The 25000-nt window shown below is 47.3% G+C and overlaps 1 protein-coding gene across 1 annotated transcript in view; it reads left to right on the plus strand.

Annotated features, from left to right (window-relative positions):
• dock1 (dedicator of cytokinesis 1) overlaps window positions 1–25000 on the plus strand; it is a gene marked incomplete at its 5' end in the record, with an annotated part of 169401 nt that overhangs the window by 16765 nt on the left and 127636 nt on the right. The window contains 3 exon segments of the mRNA XM_055913173.1: window positions 17381–17439; window positions 20623–20771; window positions 23571–23656. Of these exon segments, the coding sequence (XP_055769148.1) occupies window positions 17381–17439; window positions 20623–20771; window positions 23571–23656 (294 nt within the window).

Raw genomic sequence — 25000 nt, forward strand, 5'->3', positions numbered from 1 at the left:
GGATTACCATTCTGGATGGATAGAGGAAGAGACCAGGGGGATTACCATTCTGGATGGATAGAGGAACAGACCAGGGTGGATTACCATTCTGGATGGATAGAGGGAGAGACCAGGGTGGATTACCATTCTGGATGGATAGAGGGAGAGACCAGGGGGATTACCATTCTGGATGGATAGAGGAAGAGACCAGGGGATTACCATTCTGGATGGATAGAGGGAGAGACCAGGGTGGATTACCATTCTGGATGGATAGAGGGAGAGACCAGGGTGGATTACCATTCTGGATGGATAGAGGGAGAGACCAGGGGGATTACCATTCTGGATGGATAGAGGAACAGACCAGGGTGGATTACCATTCTGGATGGATAGAGGAAGAGACCAGGTGGATTACCATTCTGGATGGATAGAGGGAGAGACCAGGGTGGATTACCATTCTGGATGGATAGAGGGAGAGACCAGGGGGATTACCATTCTGGATGGATAGAGGAAGATACCAGGGTGGATTACCATTCTGGATGGATAGAGGGAGAGACCAGGGGGATTACCATTCTGGATGGATAGAGGAAGAGACCAGGGGGATTACCATTCTGGATGGATAGAGGAAGAGACCAGGGGGATTACCATTCTGGATGGATAGAGGAAGAGACCAGGTGGATTACCATTCTGGATGGATAGAGGGAGAGACCAGGGTGGATTACCATTCTGGATGGATAGAGGGAGAGACCAGGGGGATTACCATTCTGGATGGATAGAGGAAGAGACCAGGGGGATTACCATTCTGGATGGATAGAGGAAGAGACCAGGGGGATTACCATTCTGGATGGATAGAGGGAGAGACCAGGGTGGATTACCATTCTGGATGGATAGAGGAACAGACCAGGGGGATTACCATTCTGGATGGATAGAGGAAGAGACCAGGGGGATTACCATTCTGGATGGAGAGAGGAACAGACCAGGGTGGATTACCATTCTGGATGGATAGAGGGAGAGACCAGGGTGGATTACCATTCTGGATGGATAGAGGGAGAGACCAGGGGGATTACCATTCTGGATGGATAGAGGAAGAGACCAGGGGGATTACCATTCTGGATGGAGAGAGGAACAGACCAGGGTGGATTACCATTCTGGATGGATAGAGGAAGAGACCAGGGTGGATTACCATTCTGGATGGATAGAGGAACAGACCAGGGGGATTACTATTCTGGATGGATAGAGGGAGAGACCAGGGGATTACCATTCTGGATGGATAGAGGGAGAGACCAGGGTGGATTACCATTCTGGATGGATAGAGGGAGAGACCAGGGGGATTACCATTCTGGATGGATAGAGGAAGAGACCAGGGGATTACCATTCTGGATGGATAGAGGGAGAGACCAGGGTGGATTACCATTCTGGATGGATAGAGGGAGAGACCAGGGTGGATTACCATTCTGGATGGATAGAGGGAGAGACCAGGGGGATTACCATTCTGGATGGATAGAGGAAGATACCAGGGTGGATTACCATTCTGGATGGATAGAGGGAGAGACCAGGGGGATTACCATTCTGGGTGGATAGAGGAAGAGACCAGGGGGATTACCATTCTGGATGGATAGAGGAACAGACCAGGGTGGATTACCATTCTGGATGGATAGAGGAACAGACCAGGGGGATTACCATTCTGGATGGATAGAGGGAGAGACCAGGGTGGATTACCATTCTGGATGGATAGAGGAACAGACCAGGGGGATTACCATTCTGGGTGGATAGAGGAAGAGACCAGGTGGATTACCATTCTGGATGGATAGAGGAAGATACCAGGGTGGATTACCATTCTGGATGGATAGAGGAACAGACCAGGGGATTACCATTCTGGATGGATAGAGGAACAGACCAGGGTGGATTACCATTCTGGATGGATAGAGGGAGACACCTGGGGGATTACCATTCTGGATGGATAGAGGAACAGACCAGGGGGATTACCATTCTGGATGGATAGAGGAAGAGACCAGGGGGATTACCATTCTGGATGGATAGAGGAACAGACCAGGGGGATTACCATTCTGGATGGATAGAGGAAGATACCAGGGTGGATTACCATTCTGGATGGATAGAGGGAGAGACCAGGGGATTACCATTCTGGATGGATAGAGGGAGAGACCAGGGTGGATTACCATTCTGGATGGATAGAGGGAGAGACCAGGGGGATTACCATTCTGGATGGATAGAGGAAGAGACCAGGGGGATTACCATTCTGGATGGATAGAGGAAGAGACCAGGGGGATTACCATTCTGGATGGATAGAGGAACAGACCAGGGGGATTACCATTCTGGATGGAGAGAGGAACAGACCAGGGTGGATTACCATTCTGGATGGATAGAGGAAGAGACCAGGGTGGATTACCATTCTGGATGGATTACCATTCTGGATGGATAGAGGAAGAGACCAGGGTGGATTACCATTCTGGATGGATAGAGGAAGAGACCAGGGTGGATTACCATTCTGGATGGATAGAGGAACAGACCAGGGGGATTACCATTCTGGATGGATAGAGGGAGAGACCAGGGGGATTACCATTCTGGATGGATAGAGGAACAGACCAGGGTGGATTACCATTCTGGATGGATAGAGGAAGAGACCAGGGTGGATTACCATTCTGGATGGATAGAGGGAGAGACCAGGTGGATTACCATTCTGGATGGATAGAGGGAGAGACCAGGGTGGATTACCATTCTGGATGGATAGAGGGAGAGACCAGGGTGGATTACCATTCTGGATGGATAGAGGGAGAGACCAGGGGGATTACCATTCTGGATGGATAGAGGGAGAGACCAGGGGGATTACCATTCTGGATGGATAGAGGGAGAGACCAGGGGGATTACCATTCTGGATGGATAGAGGAAGAGACCAGGGGGATTACCATTCTGGATGGATAGAGGAACAGACCAGGGGGATTACCATTCTGGATGGATAGAGGAAGAGACCAGGGGATTACCATTCTGGATGGATAGAGGGAGAGACCAGGGTGGATTACCATTCTGGATGGATAGAGGAACAGACCAGGGGGATTACTATTCTGGATGGATAGAGGGAGAGACCAGGGGGATTACCATTCTGGATGGATAGAGGAACAGACCAGGGTGGATTACCATTCTGGATGGATAGAGGGAGAGACCAGGGTGGATTACCATTCTGGATGGATAGAGGGAGAGACCAGGGTGGATTACCATTCTGGATGGAGAGAGGAACAGACCAGGGTGGATTACCATTCTGGATGGATAGAGGAAGAGACCAGGGTGGATTACCATTCTGGATGGATTACCATTCTGGATGGATAGAGGGAGAGACCAGGGGGATTACCATTCTGGATGGATAGAGGAAGAGACCAGGGTGGATTACCATTCTGGATGGATAGAGGGAGAGACCAGGGGGATTACCATTCTGGATGGATAGAGGGAGAGACCAGGGGGATTACCATTCTGGATGGATAGAGGGAGAGACCAGGGTGGATTACCATTCTGGATGGATAGAGGAAGAGACCAGGGTGGATTACCATTCTGGATGGATAGAGGAAGAGACCAGGGGGATTACCATTCTGGATGGATAGAGGAACAGACCAGGGTGGATTACCATTCTGGATGGATAGAGGGAGAGACCAGGGTGGATTACCATTCTGGATGGATAGAGGGAGAGATCAGGGTGGATTACCATTCTGGATGGATAGAGGGAGAGACCAGGGGGATTACCATTCTGGATGGATAGAGGGAGAGACCAGGGTGATTACCATTCTGGATGGATAGAGGGAGAGACCAGGGGGATTACCATTCTGGATGGATAGAGGAAGAGACCAGGGTGGATTACCATTCTGGATGGATAGAGGGAGAGACCAGGGGGATTACCATTCTGGATGGATAGAGGAACAGACCAGGGTGGATTACCATTCTGGATGGATAGAGGGAGAGACCAGGGGGATTACCATTCTGGATGGATAGAGGAACAGACCAGGGTGGATTACCATTCTGGGTGGATAGAGGGAGAGACCAGGGTGGATTACCATTCTGGATGGATAGAGGGAGAGACCAGGGTGGATTACCATTCTGGATGGATAGAGGGAGAGACCAGGGTGGATTACCATTCTGGATGGATAGAGGGAGAGACCAGGGTGGATTACCATTCTGGATGGATAGAGGGAGAGACCAGGGTGGATTACCATTCTGGATGGATAGAGGGAGAGACCAGGGTGGATTACCATTCTGGATGGATAGAGGCACAGACCAGGGGGATTACCATTCTGGATGGATAGAGGGAGAGACCAGGGGGATTACCATTCTGGATGGATAGAGGGAGATACCAGGGGGATTACCATTCTGGATGGAGAGACCAGGGGCTGGACTCCACTCCTCCTCTCCCTTTCTTTCTCTCTCTCTCTCTCTCTCTCTCTCTCTCTCTCTCTCTCTCTCTCTCTCTCTCTCTCTCTCTCTCTCTCTCTCTCTCTCTCTCTCTCTCTCTCTCTCTCATATTCTCTCTCTGTCTCTTCAGTTGATGTTCTTCCCTCTGATATCTAAACCTGTCATTAAAAGAAAGATGAGCCCAGTGTCTTTGGTGGACTTTAAAGAAAGGAGAAATGGGGGGTTCTCTTAGTAGTAGCTCCCCTTTCACTCTATCATACTCACACACTGTCCCTCTCGCTGTCACTCTCTCGTTCTCTCTCTCTCTCTCTCTGATCTGCCACTCGCCTTCGCCACACCAATTATTATCTTCTGGGCTGGCAACACAGAACACACACACACACACACACACACACACACACACACACACACACACACACACACACACAGAGTGTCAGAGCAGAGAGCAGGGGAGGGTGATGTCATGGTGAAGTGTGTTTGATCAGTGCTGTCTGATCCTAGAACTACTCCTACAGACTGTTGCATCATCTCTTGGTGATACACACACACACACACACACACACACACACACACACACACACACACACACACACACACACACACACACACACACACACACACACACACACACACACACACATAGAGACACACACACACACATAGAGACACACACACACACACACACACACACATACACACACACACACACACACACACACACACACACACACACATAGAGACACACACACACACACACACATAGAGACACACACACACACACACACACACACATAGAGACACAGACACTCATACAGGGGATTGTTCAACGGTCTCCATGTCTTCGTAACTAGGGTGGTTGCTATGTCTCAGGATTGTTCAACGGTCTCCATGTCTTCATAACTAGGGTGGTTGCTATGTCTCAGGATTGTTCAACAGTCTCCATGTCTTCGTAACTAGGGTGGTTGCTATGTCTCAGGATTGTTCAACGGTCTCCATGTCTTCGTAACTAGGGTGGTTGCTATGTCTCAGGATTGTTCAACAGTCTCCATGTCTTCGTAACTAGGGTGGTTGCTATGTCTCAGGATTGTTCAACGGTCTCCATGTCTTCGTAACTAGGGTGGTTGCTATGTCTCAGGATTGTTCAACGGTCTCCATGTCTTCGTAACTAGGGTGGTTGCTATGTCTCAGGATTGTTCAACAGTCTCCATGTCTTCGTAACTAGGGTGGTTGCTATGTCTCAGGATGGTTGCTATGTCTCAGGATTGTTCAACGGTCTCCATGTCTTCGTAACTAGGGTGGTTGCTATGTCTCAGGGTGGTTGCTATGTCTCAGGATTGTTCAACGGTCTCCATGTCTTCATAACTAGGGTGGTTGCTATGTCTCAGGATGGTTGCTATGTCTCAGGATTGTTCAACGGTCTCCATGTCTTCATAACTAGGGTGGTTGCTATGTCTCAGGATTGTTCAACGGTCTCCATGTCTTCATAACTAGGGTGGTTGCTATGTCTCAGGATTGTTCAACAGTCTCCATGTCTTCGTAAGTAGGGTGGTTGCTATGTCTCAGGATTGTTCAACAGTCTCCATGTCTTCATAACTAGGGTGGTTGCTATGTCTCAGGATTGTTCAACAGTCTCCATGTCTTCGTAACTAGGGTGGTTGCTATGTCTCAGGATTGTTCAACGGTCTCCATGTCTTTGTAACTAGGGTGGTTGCTATGTCTCAGGATTGTTCAACGGTCTCCATGTCTTCATAACTAGGGTGGTTGCTATGTCTCAGGATTGTTCAACGGTCTCCATGTCTTCATAACTAGGGTGGTTGCTATGTCTCAGGATTGTTCAACGGTCTCCATGTCTTCGTAACTAGGGTGGTTGCTATGTCTCAGGATTGTTCAACAGTCTCCATGTCTTCATAACTAGGGTGGTTGCTATGTCTCAGGATTGTTCAACGGTGTGTCCTCTCGTTTCCTCCCTGGTCCTCCTGTCAGTGTCACTCTCCTCCTGTCCTCTCGTTTCCTGTTGGTCCTCCTTTCTCTCAGAGTCACTGTCAGTGTCACTCTCCTCCTGTGTCCTCTCGTTTCCTGTTGGTCCTCCTTTCTCTCAGAGTTACTGTCAGTGTCACTCTCCTCCTGTGTCCTCTCGTTTCCTCCTTTCTCTCAGAGTTACTGTCAGTGTCACTCTCCTCCTTTCCTCTCGTTTCCTCCCTTCTCTCAGAGTTACTGTCAGTGTCACTCTCCTCCTGTCCTCTCGTTTCCTCCCTTCTCTCAGAGTTACTGTCAGTGTCACTCTCCTCCTGTGTCCTCTCGTTTCCTCCCTTCTCTCAGAGTTACTGTCAGTGTCACTCTCCTCCTGTGTCCTCTCGTTTCCTCCCTTCTCTCAGAGTTACTGTCAGTGTCACTCTCCTCCTGTGTCCTCTCGTTTCCTCCCTTCTCTCAGAGTTACTGTCAGTGTCACTCTCCTCCTGTGTCCTCTCGTTTCCTCCTTTCTCTCAGGGTTACTGTCAGTGTCACTCTCCTCCTGTCTCCTCTCGTTTCCTCCTTTCTCTCAGAGTTACTGTCAGTGTCACTCTCCTCCTGTGTCCTCTCGTTTCCTCCTGGTCCTCCTTCTCTCAGAGTTACTGTCAGTGTCACTCTCCCCCTGTGTCCTCTCGTTTCCTCCCTTCTCTCAGAGTTACTGTCAGTGTCACTCTCCTCCTGTGTCCTCTCGTTTCCTCCCTGGTCCTCCTTTCTCTCAGAGTTACTGTCAGTGTCACTCTCCTCCTGTGTCCTCTCGTTTCCTTCCTTCTCTCAGAGTTACTGTCAGTGTCACTCTCCTCCTGTGTCCTCTCGTTTCCTCCCTTCTCTCAGAGTTACTGTCAGTGTCACTCTCCTCCTGTGTCCTCTCGTTTCCTCCCTTCTCTCAGATTTACTGTCAGTGTCACTCTCCTCCTGTGTCCTCTCGTTTCCTCCTTTCTCTCAGAGTTACTGTCAGTGTCACTCTCCTCCTGTGTCCTCTCGTTTCCTCCTGGTCCTCCTTTCTCTCAGAGTTACTGTCAGTGTCACTCTCCTCCTGTGTCCTCTCTTTTCCTCCCTTCTCTCAGAGTTACTGTCAGTGTCACTCTCCTCCTGTGTCCTCTCGTTTCCTCCCTTCTCTCAGAGTTACTGTCAGTGTCACTCTCCTCCTGTGTCCTCTCGTTTCCTCCCTTCTCTCAGAGTTACTGTCAGTGTCACTCTCCTCCTGTGTCCTCTCGTTTCCTCCTTTCTCTCAGAGTTACTGTCAGTGTCACTCTCCTCCTGTGTCCTCTCGTTTCCTCCCTTCTCTCAGAGTTACTGTCAGTGTCACTCTCCTCCTGTGTCCTCTCGTTTCCTCCCTTCTCTCAGAGTTACTGTCAGTGTCACTCTCCTCCTGTGTCCTCTCGTTTCCTCCCTGCTCCTCCTTTCTCTCAGAGTTACTGTCAGTGTCACTCTCCTCCTTTCCTCTCGTTTCCTCCCTTCTCTCAGAGTTACTGTCAGTGTCACTCTCCTCCTGTGTCCTCTCGTTGCCTCCCTTCTCTCAGAGTTACTGTCAGTGTCACTCTCCTCCTTTCCTCTCGTTTCCTCCTTTCTCTCAGAGTTACTGTCAGTGTCACTCTCCTCCTGTCCTCTCGTTTCCTCCCTGGTCCTCCTTTCTCTCAGAGTTACTGTCAGTGTCACTCTCCTCCTGTGTCCTCTCGTTTCCTCCTGGTCCTCCTTTCTCTCAGAGTTACTGTCAGTGTCACTCTCCTCCTGTGTCCTCTCGTTTCCTCCCTTCTCTCAGAGTTACTGTCAGTGTCACTCTCCTCCTGTGTCCTCTCGTTTCCTCCCTGGTCCTCCCTTCTCTCAGAGTTACTGTCAGTGTCACTCTCCTCCTGTGTCCTCTCGTTTCCTCCCTTCTCTCAGAGTTACTGTCAGTGTCACTCTCCTCCTGTGTCCTCTCGTTTCCTCCCTTCTCTCAGAGTTACTGTCAGTGTCACTCTCCTCCTGTGTCCTCTCGTTTCCTCCCTTCTCTCAGAGTTACTGTCAGTGTCACTCTCCTCCTGTGTCCTCTCGTTTCCTCCTTTCTCTCAGAGTTACTGTCAGTGTCACTCTCCTCCTGTGTCCTCTCGTTTCCTCCTTTCTCTCAGAGTTACTGTCAGTGTCACTCTCCTCCTGTCTCCTCTCGTTTCCTCCTTTCTCTCAGAGTTACTGTCAGTGTCACTCTCCTCCTGTGTCCTCTCGTTTCCTCCTGGTCCTCCTTCTCTCAGAGTTACTGTCAGTGTCACTCTCCCCCTGTGTCCTCTCGTTTCCTCCCTTCTCTCAGAGTTACTGTCAGTGTCACTCTCCTCCTGTGTCCTCTCGTTTCCTCCCTGGTCCTCCTTTCTCTCAGAGTTACTGTCAGTGTCACTCTCCTCCTGTGTCCTCTCGTTTCCTTCCTTCTCTCAGAGTTACTGTCAGTGTCACTCTCCTCCTGTGTCCTCTCGTTTCCTCCCTTCTCTCAGAGTTACTGTCAGTGTCACTCTCCCCCTGTTTCCTCCCTGGTCCTCCTTTCTCTCAGAGTTGATGTCAGTGTCACTCTCCTCCTGTGTCCTCTCGTTTCCTCCCTGGTCCTCCCTTCTCTCAGAGTTACTGTCAGTGTCACTCTCCTCCTGTGTCCTCTCGTTTCCTCCCTTCTCTCAGAGTTACTGTCAGTGTCACTCTCCTCCTGTGTCCTCTCGTTTCCTCCTTTCTCTCAGAGTTACTGTCAGTGTCACTCTCCTCCTGTGTCCTCTCGTTTCCTCCCTTCTCTCAGAGTTACTGTCAGTGTCACTCTCCTCCTGTGTCCTCTCGTTTCCTCCCTTCTCTCAGAGTTACTGTCAGTGTCACTCTCCTCCTGTGTCCTCTCGTTTCCTCCTTTCTCTGAGTTACTGTCAGTGTCACTCTCCTCCTGTCCTCTCGTTTCCTCCCTGGTCCTCCCTTCTCTCAGAGTTACTGTCAGTGTCACTCTCCTCCTGTCCTCTCGTTTCCTCCCTTCTCTCAGAGTTACTGTCAGTGTCACTCTCCTCCTGTGTCCTCTCGTTTCCTCCCTTCTCTCAGAGTTACTGTCAGTGTCACTCTCCTCCTGTGTCCTCTCGTTTCCTCCTTTCTCTCAGAGTTACTGTCAGTGTCACTCTCCTCCTGTGTCCTCTCGTTTCCTCCCTGGTCCTCCCTTCTCTCAGAGTTACTGTCAGTGTCACTCTCCTCCTGTCCTCTCGTTTCCTCCCTTCTCTCAGAGTTACTGTCAGTGTCACTCTCCTCCTGTGTCCTCTCGTTTCCTCCTGGTCCTCCTTTCTCTCAGAGTTACTGTCAGTGTCACTCTCCTCCTGTGTCCTCTCGTTTCCTCCCTTCTCTCAGAGTTACTGGCAGTGTCACTCTCCTCCTGTCTCCTCTCGTTTCCTCCCTTCTCTCAGAGTTACTGTCAGTGTCACTCTCCTCCTGTGTCCTCTCGTTTCCTCCCTTCTCTCAGAGTTACTGTCAGTGTCACTCTCCTCCTGTGTCCTCTCGTTTCCTCCTTTCTCTCAGAGTTACTGTCAGTGTCACTCTCCCCCTGTGTCCTCCCTGGTCCTCCTTTCTCTCAGAGTTGATGTCAGTGTCACTCTCCTCCTGTGTCCTCTCGTTTCCTCCTTTCTCTCAGAGTTACTGTCAGTGTCACTCTCCTCCTGTGTCCTCTCGTTTCCTCCCTTCTCTCAGAGTTACTGTCAGTGTCACTCTCCTCCTGTGTCCTCTCGTTTCCTCCCTTCTCTCAGAGTTACTGTCAGTGTCACTCTCCTCCTGTGTCCTCTCGTGTCCTCCTTTCTCTCAGAGTTACTGTCAGTGTCACTCTCCCCCTGTGTCCTCCCTGGTCCTCCTTTCTCTCAGAGTTGATGTCAGTGTCACTCTCCTCCTGTGTCCTCTCGTTTCCTCCCTGGTCCTCCCTTCTCTCAGAGTTACTGTCAGTGTCACTCTCCTCCTGTGTCCTCTCGTTTCCTCCCTTCTCTCAGAGTCACTGTCAGTGTCACTCTCCTCCTGTGTCCTCTCGTTTCCTCACTTCTCTCAGAGTTACTGTCAGTGTCACTCTCCTCCTGTGTCCTCTCGTTTCCTCCCTTCTCTCAGAGTTACTGTCAGTGTCACTCTCCTCCTGTGTCCTCTCGTTTCCTCCCTTCTCTCAGAGTTACTGTCAGTGTCACTCTCCTCCTGTGTCCTCTCGTTTCCTCCTTTCTCTCAGAGTTACTGTCAGTGTCACTCTCCTCCTGTGTCCTCTCGTTTCCTCCTTTCTCTCAGAGTTACTGTCAGTGTCACTCTCCCCCTGTGTCCTCCCTGGTCCTCCTTTCTCTCAGAGTTGATGTCAGTGTCACTCTCCTCCTGTGTCCTCTCGTTTCCTCCCTGGTCCTCCCTTCTCTCAGAGTTACTGTCAGTGTCACTCTCCTCCTGTGTCCTCTTGTTTCCTCCTTTTCTCTCAGAGTTACTGTCAGTGTCACTCTCCTCCTGTGTCCTCTCGTTTCCTCCTGGTCCTCCTTTCTCTCAGAGTTACTGTCAGTGTCACTCTCCTCCTGTGTCCTCTCGTTTCCTCCCTGGTCCTCCTTTCTCTCAGAGTTACTGTCAGTGTCACTCTCCTCCTGTGTCCTCTCGTTTCCTCCCTGGTCCTCCTTTCTCTCAGAGTTACTGTCAGTGTCACTCTCCTCCTGTGTCCTCTCGTTTCCTCCCTTCTCTCAGGGTTACTGTCAGTGTCACTCTCCTCCTGTGTCCTCTCCTTTCCTCCCTTCTCTCAGAGTTACTGTCAGTGTCACTCTCCTCCTGTGTCCTCTCGTTTCCTCCCTGGTCCTCCTTTCTCTGAGTTACTGTCACTCCTCCTCCTCCTCCTCCTCCTCCTCCTCCTCCTCCTCCTCCTCCTCCTCCTCATCCCCAAAGGATTGTTTTATACTAAAACCTACTGTATCGTAATCCACACAACACAGGCATTGCTTTGAGTAATTGAAATAAATCCTGAATTCCACTCACCAAAATGTTTTGTTTTTGTAAACCCTATCTTTGTTAATATAGAACAGGGTTATTTAACTCTGACCCTACGACGTCTGGAGCCTGCTGGTGTGCTGTTCTTCCCCATTCATTTTTTTCTCTCATTAAACTACACACAATAACCCATAACGACAAAGCAAAAACAGGTTTTTAGACATTTTTGCTAAATTATACAAAAATAATAATAAACATAAATCACATTTACATAAGTATTCAGACCCTTTACTCAGTACTTTGTTGAAGCACCTTTGGCAGTAATTATAGCCTTGAGGGTTCAAGTCTGGGCTCTGGCTGGGCCACTCAAGGACATTCAGAGACTTGTCCCCGAAGCAGCTCCTGTGTTGTCTTGGCTGTGTGCTTAGGTCAGTTGTCCTGTTCTTCTCCCCAGTCTGAGGTCTTGAGCCATTCCATAAAAATGGAGCTCTATAGGAGAAAGCCCTGCCTCCAGCTGTCTGCTTAAAAATTCTAGGGACAGTTAGTAGGCCTGCGTCTTGTGACCGTAGCGTACGGCAGGACCAAATCGGAAAGATAGGTAGGAGCAAGCCCATGTAATGCTTTGTAGGTTTGCAGTAAAACCTTGAAATTTGCCCTAGCCTTAACAGGAAGCCAGTGTAGAGAGGCTAGCACTGGAGCAGGTTTTCATTAAGGATCTCTCTGTACTTCGCTCCGTTCATCTTTCTCTGACTAGTCTCCCAGTCCCTGCTGCTGAAAAACATCCCCACAGCATCATGCTGCCACCACCGTGCTTCACTGTAGGGATGTTTCCTGGTTTCATCCAGATGTGACTCTTGGCATTGAGACCAAAGAGTTGAATCTTGGTTTCATCAGACCAGAGATTCTTGTTTCTCATGGTCTGAGAATCTTTAGGTGCCGTTTGGCAAACTCCAAGCGGGCTGTCATGTGCGTTTCACTGAGGTGTGGTTTCCGTCTGGCCACTCTACCATAAAGGCCTGATTGGTGGAGTGCTGCATAGATGGCTGTCCTTCTGGAAGGTTCTCCCATCTCCACAGAGGAACTCTAGAGCTCTGTCGGAGTGACCATTAGGTTCTTGGTCACCTCCCTGACCAAGGCCCTTCTCCCCCGATTGCTCAGTTTGGCCCGGGCTCCCAGCTCTAGGAAGAGCCTTGGTGGTTCCAAACATCTTCCATTTAAGAATGATGGAGGCCACTGTGTTCTTGGGGACCTTCAATGCTGCAGACATTTTTTTGTTACCCTTTCCCAGATCTGTTCCTCGACACAATCCTGTCATGGAGCTCTACGGACAATTCCTTCGACCTCCTGGCTTGGTTTTTTCTCTGTCATGCACTGTCGACTGTGGGACATTATATAGACAGGTGTGTGCCTTTCCAAATCATGTCCAAACAATTGAAACTATCACAGGTGGACTTCAATCAAGTTGTTGAAACATCTCAAGGATGATCAATGGAAACAAGATGCACCTGAGATCAATTTAGAGTCTCATAGCAAAGGGTCTGAATACTTATATAAATGTCATATTTCAGTGTTTTATTGTTAATACATGCAGCCTCGTTCGTTGTTATTATGGGGTATTGTGGTGTCATTATGGGGTATTGTGGTGTCATTATGGGGTATTGTGGTGTCATTATGGGGTATTGTGGTGTCATTATGGAGTATTTTGGTGTCATTATGGGGTATTGTGGTGTCATTATGGGGTATTGTGGTGTCATTATGGGGTATTGTGGTGTCATTATGGAGTATTGTGGTGTCATTATGGGGTATTGTGGTGTCATTATGGGGTATTGTGGTGTCATTATGGGGTATTGTGGTGTCATTATGGGGTATTTTGATGTCATTATGGGGTATTGTGATGTCATTATGGGGTATTGTGAGTAGATTGAGGATTTTGTTTTTCATACATTTTAGAATAAGGCTGTAACGTAACAAAATGTGGAAAAAGTCAATGGATCTGAATATTTTCCGAAGTCACTGTATGTGATTACCAAATCTGTTGGTCTGAGTGAGTCATGGTTATAGCTGTTTTTGGTCCCACTTTAAAAATCAAATGTATTTATAAAGCCCCCTTTAACATCAGCAGATGTCACAAAGTGCTTATACAGAAACCCAGTCTGAAACCCCAAACAGCAAGCAATGCAGATTGAGAAGCGCAGGGTGCAGGGATATCAACAGACCACCAACTTACTACACTGAGTAGTAAGTGACTCAGCCCCTGTAATAGGGTCAGAGGCAGAGAATCCCAGTGGAGAGAGAGAGGAGGCGGCCAGCCAGAGACAGCAAGGGCAGTTCGTCATGCCAGTGCCTTGCCATCCACCTTCACACCCCTGGGCCATAGGGGTCTTTAGTACAGACTTAAAGGTCGAGACCGAGTCTACGTCTCTCACGTCGATAGGCAGACCATTCCATAAAAATGGAGCTCTATAGGAGAAAGCCCTGCCTCCAGTTGTTTGCTTAGAAATTCTAGAGACAGGAAGTAGGCCTGTGTCTTGTGACCGTACGTGTAGGTATGTAAAACCTTGAAATCAGCCCTAACCTTAACAGGAAGCCAGTGTAGAGAGGCTAGCACTGGATTAATATGATTGGATTTTGGGGTTCTAGTCAGGATTCTAGCAGCCGTGTTTTGAACTAGCTGATGCTTATGTAGTTCTTTATCCGGGTAGCCGGAGACTAGAGTGTTGCAGTGGTCTAATCTAGAAGTAGCCGGAGACTAGAGTGTTGCTGTAGTCTAATCTAGAAGTAGCCGCAGACTAGAGCGTTGCAGTAGTCTAATCTAGAAGTAGTCAGAGACTAGAGCGTTGCAGTAGTCTAATCTAGAAGTAGCCAGAGACTAGAGCGTTGCAGTAGTCTAATCTAGAAGTAGCCGGAGACTAGAGCGTTGCAGTAGTCTAATCTAGAAGTAGCCGGAGACTAGAGTGTTGCAGTAGTCTAATCTAGAAGTAGTCGGAGACTAGAGCGTTGCAGTAGTCTAATCTAGAAGTAGCCAGAGACTAGAGCGTTGCAGTAGTCTAATCTAGAAGTAGCCGGAGACTAGAGCGTTGCAGTAGTCTAATCTAGAAGTAGCCAGAGACTAGAACGTTGCAGTAGTCTAATCTAGAAGTAGCCAGAGACTAGAGTGTTGCAGTAGTCTAATCTAGAAGTAGCCGGAGACTAGAGCGTTGCAGTAGTCTAATCTAGAAGTAGCCAGAGACTAGAGCGTTGCAGTAGTCTAATCTAGAAGTAGCCAGAGACTAGAGCGTTGCAGTAGTCTAATCTAGAAGTAGCCGGAGACTAGAGTGTTGCAGTAGTCTAATCTAGAAGTAGCCAGAGAGTAGAGTGTTGCAGTAGTCTAATCTAGAAGTAGCCAGAGACTAGAGTGTTGCAGTAGTCTAATCTAGAAGTAGCCAGAGAGTAGAGTGTTGCAGTAGTCTAATCTAGAAGTAGCCAGAGACTAGAGTGTTGCAGTAGTCTAATCTAGAAGTAGCCAGAGAGTAGAGTGTTGCAGTAGTCTAATATAGAAGTAGCCGGAGACTAGAGTGTTGCAGTAGTCTAATCTAGAAGTAGCCGGAGACTAGAGTGTTGCAGTAGTATAATCTAGTAGTAGCCGGAGACTAGAGCGTTGCAGTAGTCTAATCTAGTAGTAGCCGGAGACTAGAGCGTTGCAGTAGTCTAATCTAGAAGTAGCCGGAGACTAGAGTGTTGCAGTAGTCTAATCTAGAAGTAGCCGGAGACTAGAGTGTTGCAGTAGTCTAATCTAGAAGTAGCCGGAGACTAGAGTGTTGCAGTAGTCTAATCTAGAAGTAGCCGTAGACTAGAGACTAGAGCGTTGCAGTAGTCTAATCTAGAAGTAGCCGGAGACTAGAGCGTTGCAGTAGTCTAATCTAGAAGTAGCCGGAGACTAGAGCGTTAAGGTAGTCTAATCTAGAAGTAGCCAGAGACTAGAGCGTTGCAGTAGTCTAATCTAGAAGTAGCCGGAGACTAGAGCATTGCAGTAGTCTAATCTAGAAGTAGCCAGAGACTAGAGCGTTGCAGTAGTCTAATCTAGAAGTAGCCGGAGACTAGAGCGTTGCAGTAGTCTAATCTAGAAGTAGCCAGAGAGTAGAGTGTTGCAGTAGTCTAATCTAGAAGTAGCCAGAGACTAGAGCGTTGCAGTAGTCTAATCTAGAAGTAGCCAGAGACTAGAGCGTTGCAGTAGTCTAATCTAGAAGTAGCCGTAGACTAGAGCGTTGCAGTAGTCTAATCTAGAAGTAGCCGGAGACTAGAGCGTTGCAGTAGTCTAATCTAGAAGTAGCCAGAGACTAGAGCGTTGCAGTAGTCTAATCTAGAAGTAGCCAGAGACTAGAACGTTGCAGTAGTCTAATCTAGAAGTAGCCGGAGACTAGAGCGTTGCAGTAGTCTAATCTAGAAGTAGCCAGAGACTAGAGCGTTGCAGTAGTCTAAACTAGAAGTAGCCAGAGACTAGAGCGTTGCAGTAGTCTAATCTAGAAGTAGCCGGAGACTAGAGCGTTGCAGTAGTCTAATCTAGAAGTAGCCAGAGACTAGAGCGTTGCAGTAGTCTAATCTAGAAGTAGCCAGAGACTAGAGCGTTGCAGTAGTCTAATCTAGAAGTAGCCGGAGACTAGAGACTAGAGCATTGCAGTAGTCTAATCTAGAAGTGACAAAAATATCGATGAGTTTTTCTGCATCCCGTTTGTTTTGACAAAAAGTTTCAGATTTTACAGCCTTTATGAAGCTTGTATGTACTCTGTATACAGCCTTTATAAAGCTTGTATGTACTCTGTATACAGCCTTTATAAAGTGTATATGTACTCTGTATACAGCCTTTATAACGCTTGTATGTACTCTGTATACAGCCTTTATGAAGCTTGTATGTACTCTATATACAGCCTTTGTAAAGCTTGTATGTACTCTGTATACAGCCTTTGTAAAGCTTGTATGTACTCTGTATACAGCCTTTGTAAAGCTTGTATGTACTCTGTATACAGCCTTTGTAAAGCTTGTATGTACTCTGTATACAGCCTTTGTAAAGCTTGTATGTACTCTGTATACAGCCTTTATAAAGCGTGTATGTACTCTGTATACAGCCTTTATAAAGCGTGTATGTACTCTGTATACAGCCTTTATAAAGCTTTTATGTACTCTGTATAAAGCCTTTGTAAATTGTTTAAAGTGGGAACCAGTTGTTTACCCTCCTATAGTTCTTATTGTCAATAAACCATGTAGAACTGGTCACTAGTACATGACAGTTAACCATGTTGGACTGGTCACTATTCCAGGACAGTTAACCATGTTGGACTGGTCACTAGTACAGGACAGTAAACCATGTTGAACTGGTCACTAGTACAGGACAGTAAACCATGTTGAACTGGTCACTAGTACAGGACAGTAAACCATGTTGGACTGGTCACTAGTACAGGACAGTTAACCATGTTGGACTGGTCACTAGTACAGGACAGTAAACCATGTTGAACTGGTCACTAGTACATGACAGTTAACCATGTTGGACTGGTCACTAGTACATGACAGTAAACCATGTTGGACTGGTCACTAGTACAGGACAGTTAACCATGTTGGACTGGTCACTAGTACAGGACAGTAAACCATGTTGGACTGGTCACTAGTACAGGACAGTTAACCATGTTGGACTGGTCACTAGTCCATGACAGTAAACCATGTTGGACTGGTCACTAGTACATGACAGTTAACCATGTTGGACTGGTCACTAGTACATGACAGTAAACCATGTTGGACTGGTCACTAGTACATGACAGTTAACCATGTTGGACTGGTCACTAGTACAGGACATTTAACCATGTTGGACTGGTCACTAGTAGAGGACAGTTAACCATGTTGGACTGGTCACTAGTACATGACAGTTAACCATGTTGGACTGGTCACTAGTACAGGACAGTGGTTGACATCAGTGTATCTAAATGCATGTGTGTTTCTGTGTGTTTCAGGTACCAGGACATGAGAAACCATGTTGGACTGGTCACTAGTACAGGACAGTGGTTGACATCAGTGTATATAAATGCATGTGTGTTTCTGTGTGTTTCAGGTACCAGGACATGAGAAGACACATTGGCTTTGAGATCAGAGACATGTGGTATAATCTAGGTATGAATCATCTATTTCATATTCTTCATATGCATTAAATTAACATATGTGACCGACCGGCTCCATTCGGTCTCATGTAGCAACACTTCAGATAGTGTTTTTTAAAAGTAGAGACTCAGAGCTACAAAATGGTAGATCATACATTACTGTTGAGGAACAATGAGACAGTAATTCTGCTTTGAAAGTTGATAAATGTGTAACCCCACTTTTTGAGAAAATGGCCCTTCAATGTCTTGGTACTACTACTGTAGAGCTCTTCTTTGTCTACAGACCATTGAGCATGGTTCACACCCTCTTAAGCCTTAAGCCCCACCCATCTCTTTTAAGGATTCACATGTGAGGCCATGTGCTAAACAGAGTGAGTAACGATAGTTTAGTAAACAACTAAAGATTTCAAGACGATAGGCTGGTTTATACTACCTATATCAACATGTCTGTAAACAGTTGTCGCAGTGACATCATGAACATTAAACTTATCGTTATGAAAATGTATAACAAAAACGACAGGCTGCATGACATCAGCTTGGTGGTCCAAAATGTATAACATTAAGTTAGCTGGCTAGCTAACATTAAGTTAGCTGTATAAACATTAAGTTAGCTGGCTAGCTACCATTAAGTTAGCTGTAGAAACGATAAGTTAGACTGGCTAGCTACCATTAAGTTAGCTGTATAAATGTTAAGTTAGCTGGCTAGCCAGTTGAAATAATTACCATATCATATAGCTGACAACGTCTTCACTTTAGCACTTCAACTAACATATCATCCACCATTCAACTAACATATCACCATTCAACTAACATATCACCAGTCAACTAACATATCACCAGTCAACTAACATATCCCTGTACAACTAACATATCACCATTCAACTAACATATCACCATTCAACTAACATATCACCAGTCAACTAACATATCACCAGTCAACTAACATATCCCTGTACAACTAACATATCACCATTCAACTAACATATCACCATTCAACTAACATATCACCAGTCAACTAACATATCACCAGTCAACTAACATATCACCATTCAACTAACATATCACCATTCAACTAACATATCACCGTTCAACTAACATATCACCGTTCAACTAACATATCACCAGTCAACTAACATATCCCTGTACAACTAACATATCACCAGTCAACTAACATATCACCGTTCAACTAACATATCACCGTTCAACTAACATATCACCAGTCAACTAACATATCACCAGTCAACTAACATATCACCGTTCAACTAACATATCACCGTTCAACTAACATATCACCATTCAACTAACATATCACCGTTCAACTAACATATCACCGTTCAACTAACATATCACCAGTCAACTAACATATCACCATTCAACTAACATATCACCAGTCAACTAACATATCCCTGTACAACTAACATATCACCAGTCAACTAACATATCACCGTTCAACTAACATATCACCGTTCAACTAACATATCACCAGTCAACTAACATATCACCAGTCAACTAACATATCACCAGTCAACTAACATATCACCAGTCAACTAACATATCCCTGTACAACTAACATATCACCATTCAACTAACATATCACCATTCAACTAACATATCACCAGTCAACTAACATATCACCAGTCAACTAACATATCACCATTCAACTAACATATCACCATTCAACTAACATATCACCGTTCAACTAACATATCACCGTTCAACTAACATATCACCAGTCAACTAACATATCCCTGTACAACTAACATATCACCAGTCAACTAACATATCACCGTTCAACTAACATATCACCGTTCAACTAACATATCACCAGTCAACTAACATATCACCAGTCAACTAACATATCACCGTTCAACTAACATATCACCATTCAACTAACATATCACCGTTCAACTAACATATCACCGTTCAACTAACATATCACCAGTCAACTAACATATCACCATTCAACTAACATATCACCAGTCAACTAACATATCCCTGTACAACTAACATATCACCAGTCAACTAACATATCACCGTTCAACTAACATATCACCGTTCAACTAACATATCACCAGTCAACTAACATATCACCAGTCAACTAACATATCACCATTCAACTAACATATCACCAGTCAACTAACATATCCCTGTACAACTAACATATCACCATTCAACTAACATATCACCATTCAACTAACATATCACCAGTCAACTAACATATCACCATTCAACTAACATATCACCAGTCAACTAACATATCACCGTTCAACTAACATATCACCAGTTAACTAACATATCAACCCGTTATCATGGCCTTGTAAGCATCATGCTCTACAATGTGTGTTTAATTTTTTAACCTTTATTTAACTAGACAAGTCAGTTAAGATCAAATTCTTATTTACAATGACGGCCTACCGGGGTTAACTGCCTTGTTCAGGGGCAGAACAACAGATCTTTACCTTGTCAGCTCGGGGATTCCATCCAGAAACCTTTTGTTTACTGGCCCAACGCTCTAACCATTAGGCTACCCCCCCCCCTCCTCTAACCACTAGGCTACCCCCCCCCCTCCTCTAACCACTAGGCTACCCCCCCCCTCTAACCACTAGGCTACCCCCCCCCTCTAACCACTAGGCTACCCCCCCCCCTCTAACCACTAGGCTACCCCCCCCCCCTAACCACTAGGCTACCCCCCCCTCTAACCACTAGGCTACCCCCCCCCTCTAACCACTAGGCTACCCCCCCCTCTAACCACTAGGCTACCCCCCCCTCTAACCACTAGGCTACCCCCCCCCCCCCTCTAACCACTAGGCTACCCCCCCCCCCCCTCTAACCGCTAGGCTACCCCCCCTAACCACTAGGCTACCCCCCCCCCCCCTCTAACCACTAGGCTACCCCCCCCCCCCTCTAACCACTAGGCTACCTGCCCCCCCCCCCTCTAACCACTAGGCTACCTGCCCCCTCTCTGTCCACTAGGCTACCCCCCCCCTCCTCTAACCACTCGGCTACCCCCCCCCCTCTAACCACTAGGCTACCTTCCCGCTCTAACCACTAGGCTATCACCCCCCCCTCTAACCACTAGGCTAGCCCCCCCCCCCCCCCCCCCCCCTCTAACCACTAGGCTACCCCCTCTAACCACTAGGCTCCCTGCCACCTCTGCAGGAGCTAAGATATTTGATGAAGTTTTATCTCTCCCCAGGTCCACACAAGATCAAGTTCATCCCAGAGATGGTGGGTCCCATCCTAGAGATGACTCTGGTCCCAGAGATAGAGCTGAGGAAAGCTACCATCCCCATCTTCTTCGACATGATGCAGTGTGAATTCCACTTCACATGCAGCTTCCAACGGGTCAGTATCAGTCAGCCAGTCAATCAGCCAGTCAATCGGCCAGTCAATCGGTCAGTCAATCGGCCAGTCAATCAGCCAGTCAATCAGCCAGTCAATCAGCCAGTCAGTCAGCAAGTCAGTCAGCCAGTCAGCCAGTCAATCAGCCAGTAAATCGGCCAGTCAGTCAGCCAGTCAATCAGCCAGTCAGTCAATCAGTCAGTCAATCGGTCTGTCAGTCAATCAGCCAGTCAGCCAGTCAGTCAGCCAGTCAGTCAATCAGTCAGTCAATCGGTCTGTCAGTCAATCAGCCAGTCAGCCAGTCAGTCAATCGGCCAGTCAGTCAATCAGCCAGTCAATCAGCCAGTCAATCGGTCAATCAATCAATCGTCAGTCAATCAGCCAGTCAATCGGTCAGTCAGTATATTAATCAATCAGTACGATCTACCAATCAATCAGATGTATTGATAAAGCCCTTTTTACATCAGCAGTTTCTACCAGAAGGGTTTACAATAACCCCACGTTGACCCCAAGGAGTAAGGAGAAGCACAGCGTCAAGGAGGGGTGTAGAAGTAAAGGCTGTCTCCCAGATCCTCCCAGTCAGTATAGAAGTAAAGGCTGTCTCCCAGATCCTCCCAGTCAGTGTAGACGTACAGGCTGTCTCCCAGATCCTCCCAGTCAGTGTAGACGTACAGGCTGTCTCCTCCCAGTCAGTGTAGAAGTAAAGGCTGTCTCACAAATCCTCCCAGTCAGTATAGAAGTACAGGCTGTCTCCCAGATCCTCCCAGTCAGTGTAGAAGCACAGGCTGTCTCCCAGATCCTCCCAGTCAGTGTAGACGTACAGGCTGTCTCCTCCAAGTCAGTGTAGAAGTAAAGGCTGTCTCACAAATCCTCCCAGTCAGTGTAGAAGTAAAGGCTGTCTCCCAGATCCTCCCAGTCAGTATAGAAGTACAGGCTGTCTCCTCCCAGTCAGTGTAGAAATACAGGCTGTGTCCCAGATCCTCCCAGTCAGTATAGAAGTAAAGGCTGTCTCCCAAATCCTCCCAGTCAGTATAAAGGTACAGGCTGTCTCCCAGATCCTCCCAGTCAGTGTAGAAGCACAGGCTGTCTCCCAGATCCTCCCAGTCAGTGTAGAAGTAAAGGCTGTCTCCCAAATCCTCCCAGTCAGTATAAAGGTACAGGCTGTCTCCCGAATCATGTTCGAGTTGGGAGTGAAGGGGAGCCCTGGTAATACAGTTAGTGTCAGACAGTCAGGACCCGACTCTTTGGGATTGACTACATCCTCTTATATCCCCTCTACACTAAAATAGGATCAATTTCATTCACTGCATCCCAAATGGCACCCTATTCCTATATAGTGCACTACTTTAGACCAGGACCTCTAGGGTAGTGGTGCACTACTTTAGACCAGGACCTCTAGTGTAGTAGTGCACTACTTTAGACCAGGACCTCTAGGGTGATAGTGCACTACTTTAGACCAGGCCCTATACGGAATAGTGCACTACTTTTGACCAGGAACCTGTAGTGCACTACTTTAGACCAGGAACCTGTAGTGCACTACTTTAGACCACGAACCTGTAGTGCACTACTTTAGACCAGGAACCTGTAGTGCACTACTTTAGACCAGGAACCTGTAGTGCACTACTTTAGACCAGGAACCTGTAGTGCACTACTTTAGACCAGGAACCTGTAGTGCACTACTTTAGGGAATAGGGAGCCATTTGGGACCTATACAAATGGCTTTCTAGTCTGCAGTGTAAAAGTTAGCAGAGAGAGTTGCCTCTCTTCCTCCAGAGCGTCTCCTCTCTTCCTCCAGAGCGAGACGTATCCTCTCTTCCTCCAGAGTGAGACGTCTCCTCTCTTCCTCCAGAGCGTCTCCTCTCTTCCTCCAGAGCGTGTCCTCTCTTCCTCCAGAGCGTCTCCTCTCTTCCTCCAGAGCGAGACGTCTCCTCTCTTCCTCCAGAGTGAGACGTCTCCTCTCTTCCTCCAGAGCGTCTCCTCTCTTCCTCCAGAGCGAGCCGTCTCCTCTCTTCCTCCAGAGCGAGACGTCTCCTCTCTTCCTCCAGAGCGAGACGTCTCCTCTCTTCCTCCAGAGCGAGACGTCTCCTCTCTTCCTCCAGAGCGTCTCCTCTCTTCCTCCAGAGCGAGACGTATCCTCTCCTGCTCCAGAGCGAGACGTCTCTCCTGACTGACACAGCAGCAGCAGCACATCAAACAGGCAGTTCACGTCGGAGCAAACGGTCCCACGATAAGTGGATGTGCCGGCTTACCTTCCTTCTGTCGTCTTTCTGAGAAGAAGAAGAAGGAGAGAGAGAGAGGGAGGAAGGGAACAAGAGGAGGTGCTTTCTGCTGTTGCCATGCTCCCCGCTCAGCTGGGAAGAAGGGAGTGAAAGAGAGAGAGAGAATATTAGAGGATGGGTCTTCCTGTCATGGCCTTGCTCCACTTGCTCCCTGCTCAGCCGTAGCCAATCACAGGCAGATAAAGAGAAGTTAGTGAGAGTCATCAGACTGATAATGAAGTGATTTAATATGAGCTCACAGTCCATCAGGCTGAAAGAGAGGTGATTAAACCAAGAGGAGAGGTCCTCTCAACCAGGAGAGAGAGACGAGACAGGGAGGAGGAGAGACAGGGTGGGAACGAGAGGGATAGAGAGGGATAGAGAGGGGGGAAAGAGAGAGAGAGAGAAAGAAAGAGAAGCGAGGGAGGAGGAGAGGGAAAGAGGAGAGAGAGAGTGAGGGAGGCAGAAAGAGGGAGACAGGATAGAGACGAATGAATAGAAAAATGAGCTCTGCTGATTATGAATGGCTGCTTTCTAATTGCAGTTTGAGAATGAGATCATCACCAAACTGGATCACGAGGTGGAGGGGGGCAGAGGAGACGAGCAGTACAAAGTCCTCTTCCACAAGATGTGAGTGATGCTGTCTGTCTGTCTGGCCTGTCTGTCTGTCTGTCTGTCTGTCTGTCTGTCTGTCTGTCTGTCTGTCTGTCTGTCTGTCTGCCCTGTCTGTCTGTCTGTCTGTGTTTTCCAATTTGTAAGTCGCTCTGGATAAGAGCGTCTGCTAAATGACTTAAATCTAATGTAAATGTAAATGTAAATGTCTGTCTGTCTGTCTGTCTGTCTGTCTGTCTGTCTGTCTGTCGGCCTGTCTGGCCTGTCTGGCCTGTCTGGCCTGTCTGGCCTGTCTGTCTGGCCTGTCTTGTCTGTCTGGCCTGTCTTGTCTGTCTTGTCTGTCTTGTCTGTCTTGTCTGTCTTGTCTGTCTTGTCTGTCTTGTCTGTCTGTCTGCCTGTCTGTCTGTCCTCTCTCCTCGTCTCTCTCAATGTAATTGAAGGGCTGTATTGACATAGGAAACAGATGTGTACATTGCCAAAGCAAGTGAAATAGATAATAAACCAAAGTGAGATGAACAGGGGAAACATTAGTTTAATATTACACTCACAAAGGTTTTAAAAGAATATAGACATTTCAAATGGGATATTATTGGCCATGTACGGTGGTGTAACAATGTGCAAGTAGTTGAAAGGTAAAATAAATAAACAGATTGTATTCAAAATGATGTTTGTGCTCCACTGGTTGCCCTGTTCTCATGGCAACGGGTCACAAACAGATATGAGAGTTTATTCATGTTTGATTTGTTTTTGAATATTTAGTGTGTCTGAGTGATCGGAGGGAAATATGTGTCTCTAATATGGTCATACATTGGGCAGGAGGTTAGGAAGTGCAGCTCAGTTTCCACCTCATTTTGTGGGCAGTGAGCACAGACATTTAAGTCATTTAGCAGACGCTCTTATCCAGAGCGACTTACAAATTGGATATATATATATTTAACCAGGCAAGTCTGTTAAGAACAAATTCTTATTTTCAATGACGGCCTAGGAACAGTGGGTTAACTGCCTTGTTCAGGGGCAGAATGACAGATTTTTACCTTGTCAGCTCGGGGATTCGATCTAGCAACCTTTCGGTTACTAGTCCAACGCTCTAACCACTAGGGTACCTGCCCCCCCACATAGCCTGTCTTCTCTCGAGAACCAGGTCTGCCTACAGCAGTCTTTCTCAATAGCAAGGCTATGCTCACTGAGTCTGTACATAGTCAAAGCTTTCCTTAAGTTTGGGTCAGTCACAGTGGTCAGGTATTCTGCCACTGTGTACTCTCTGTTTAGGGCCAAATAGCATTCTAGTTTGCTCTGTTTTTTTCGTTAATTCTTTACAATGTGTCAAGTAATTATCATTTTCTCATGATTTGGTCTCTCTCT

This window comes from Salvelinus fontinalis, unplaced genomic scaffold, assembly GCF_029448725.1.
Source record: "Salvelinus fontinalis isolate EN_2023a unplaced genomic scaffold, ASM2944872v1 scaffold_0271, whole genome shotgun sequence".
Classification (NCBI taxonomy): domain Eukaryota; kingdom Metazoa; phylum Chordata; class Actinopteri; order Salmoniformes; family Salmonidae; genus Salvelinus; species Salvelinus fontinalis.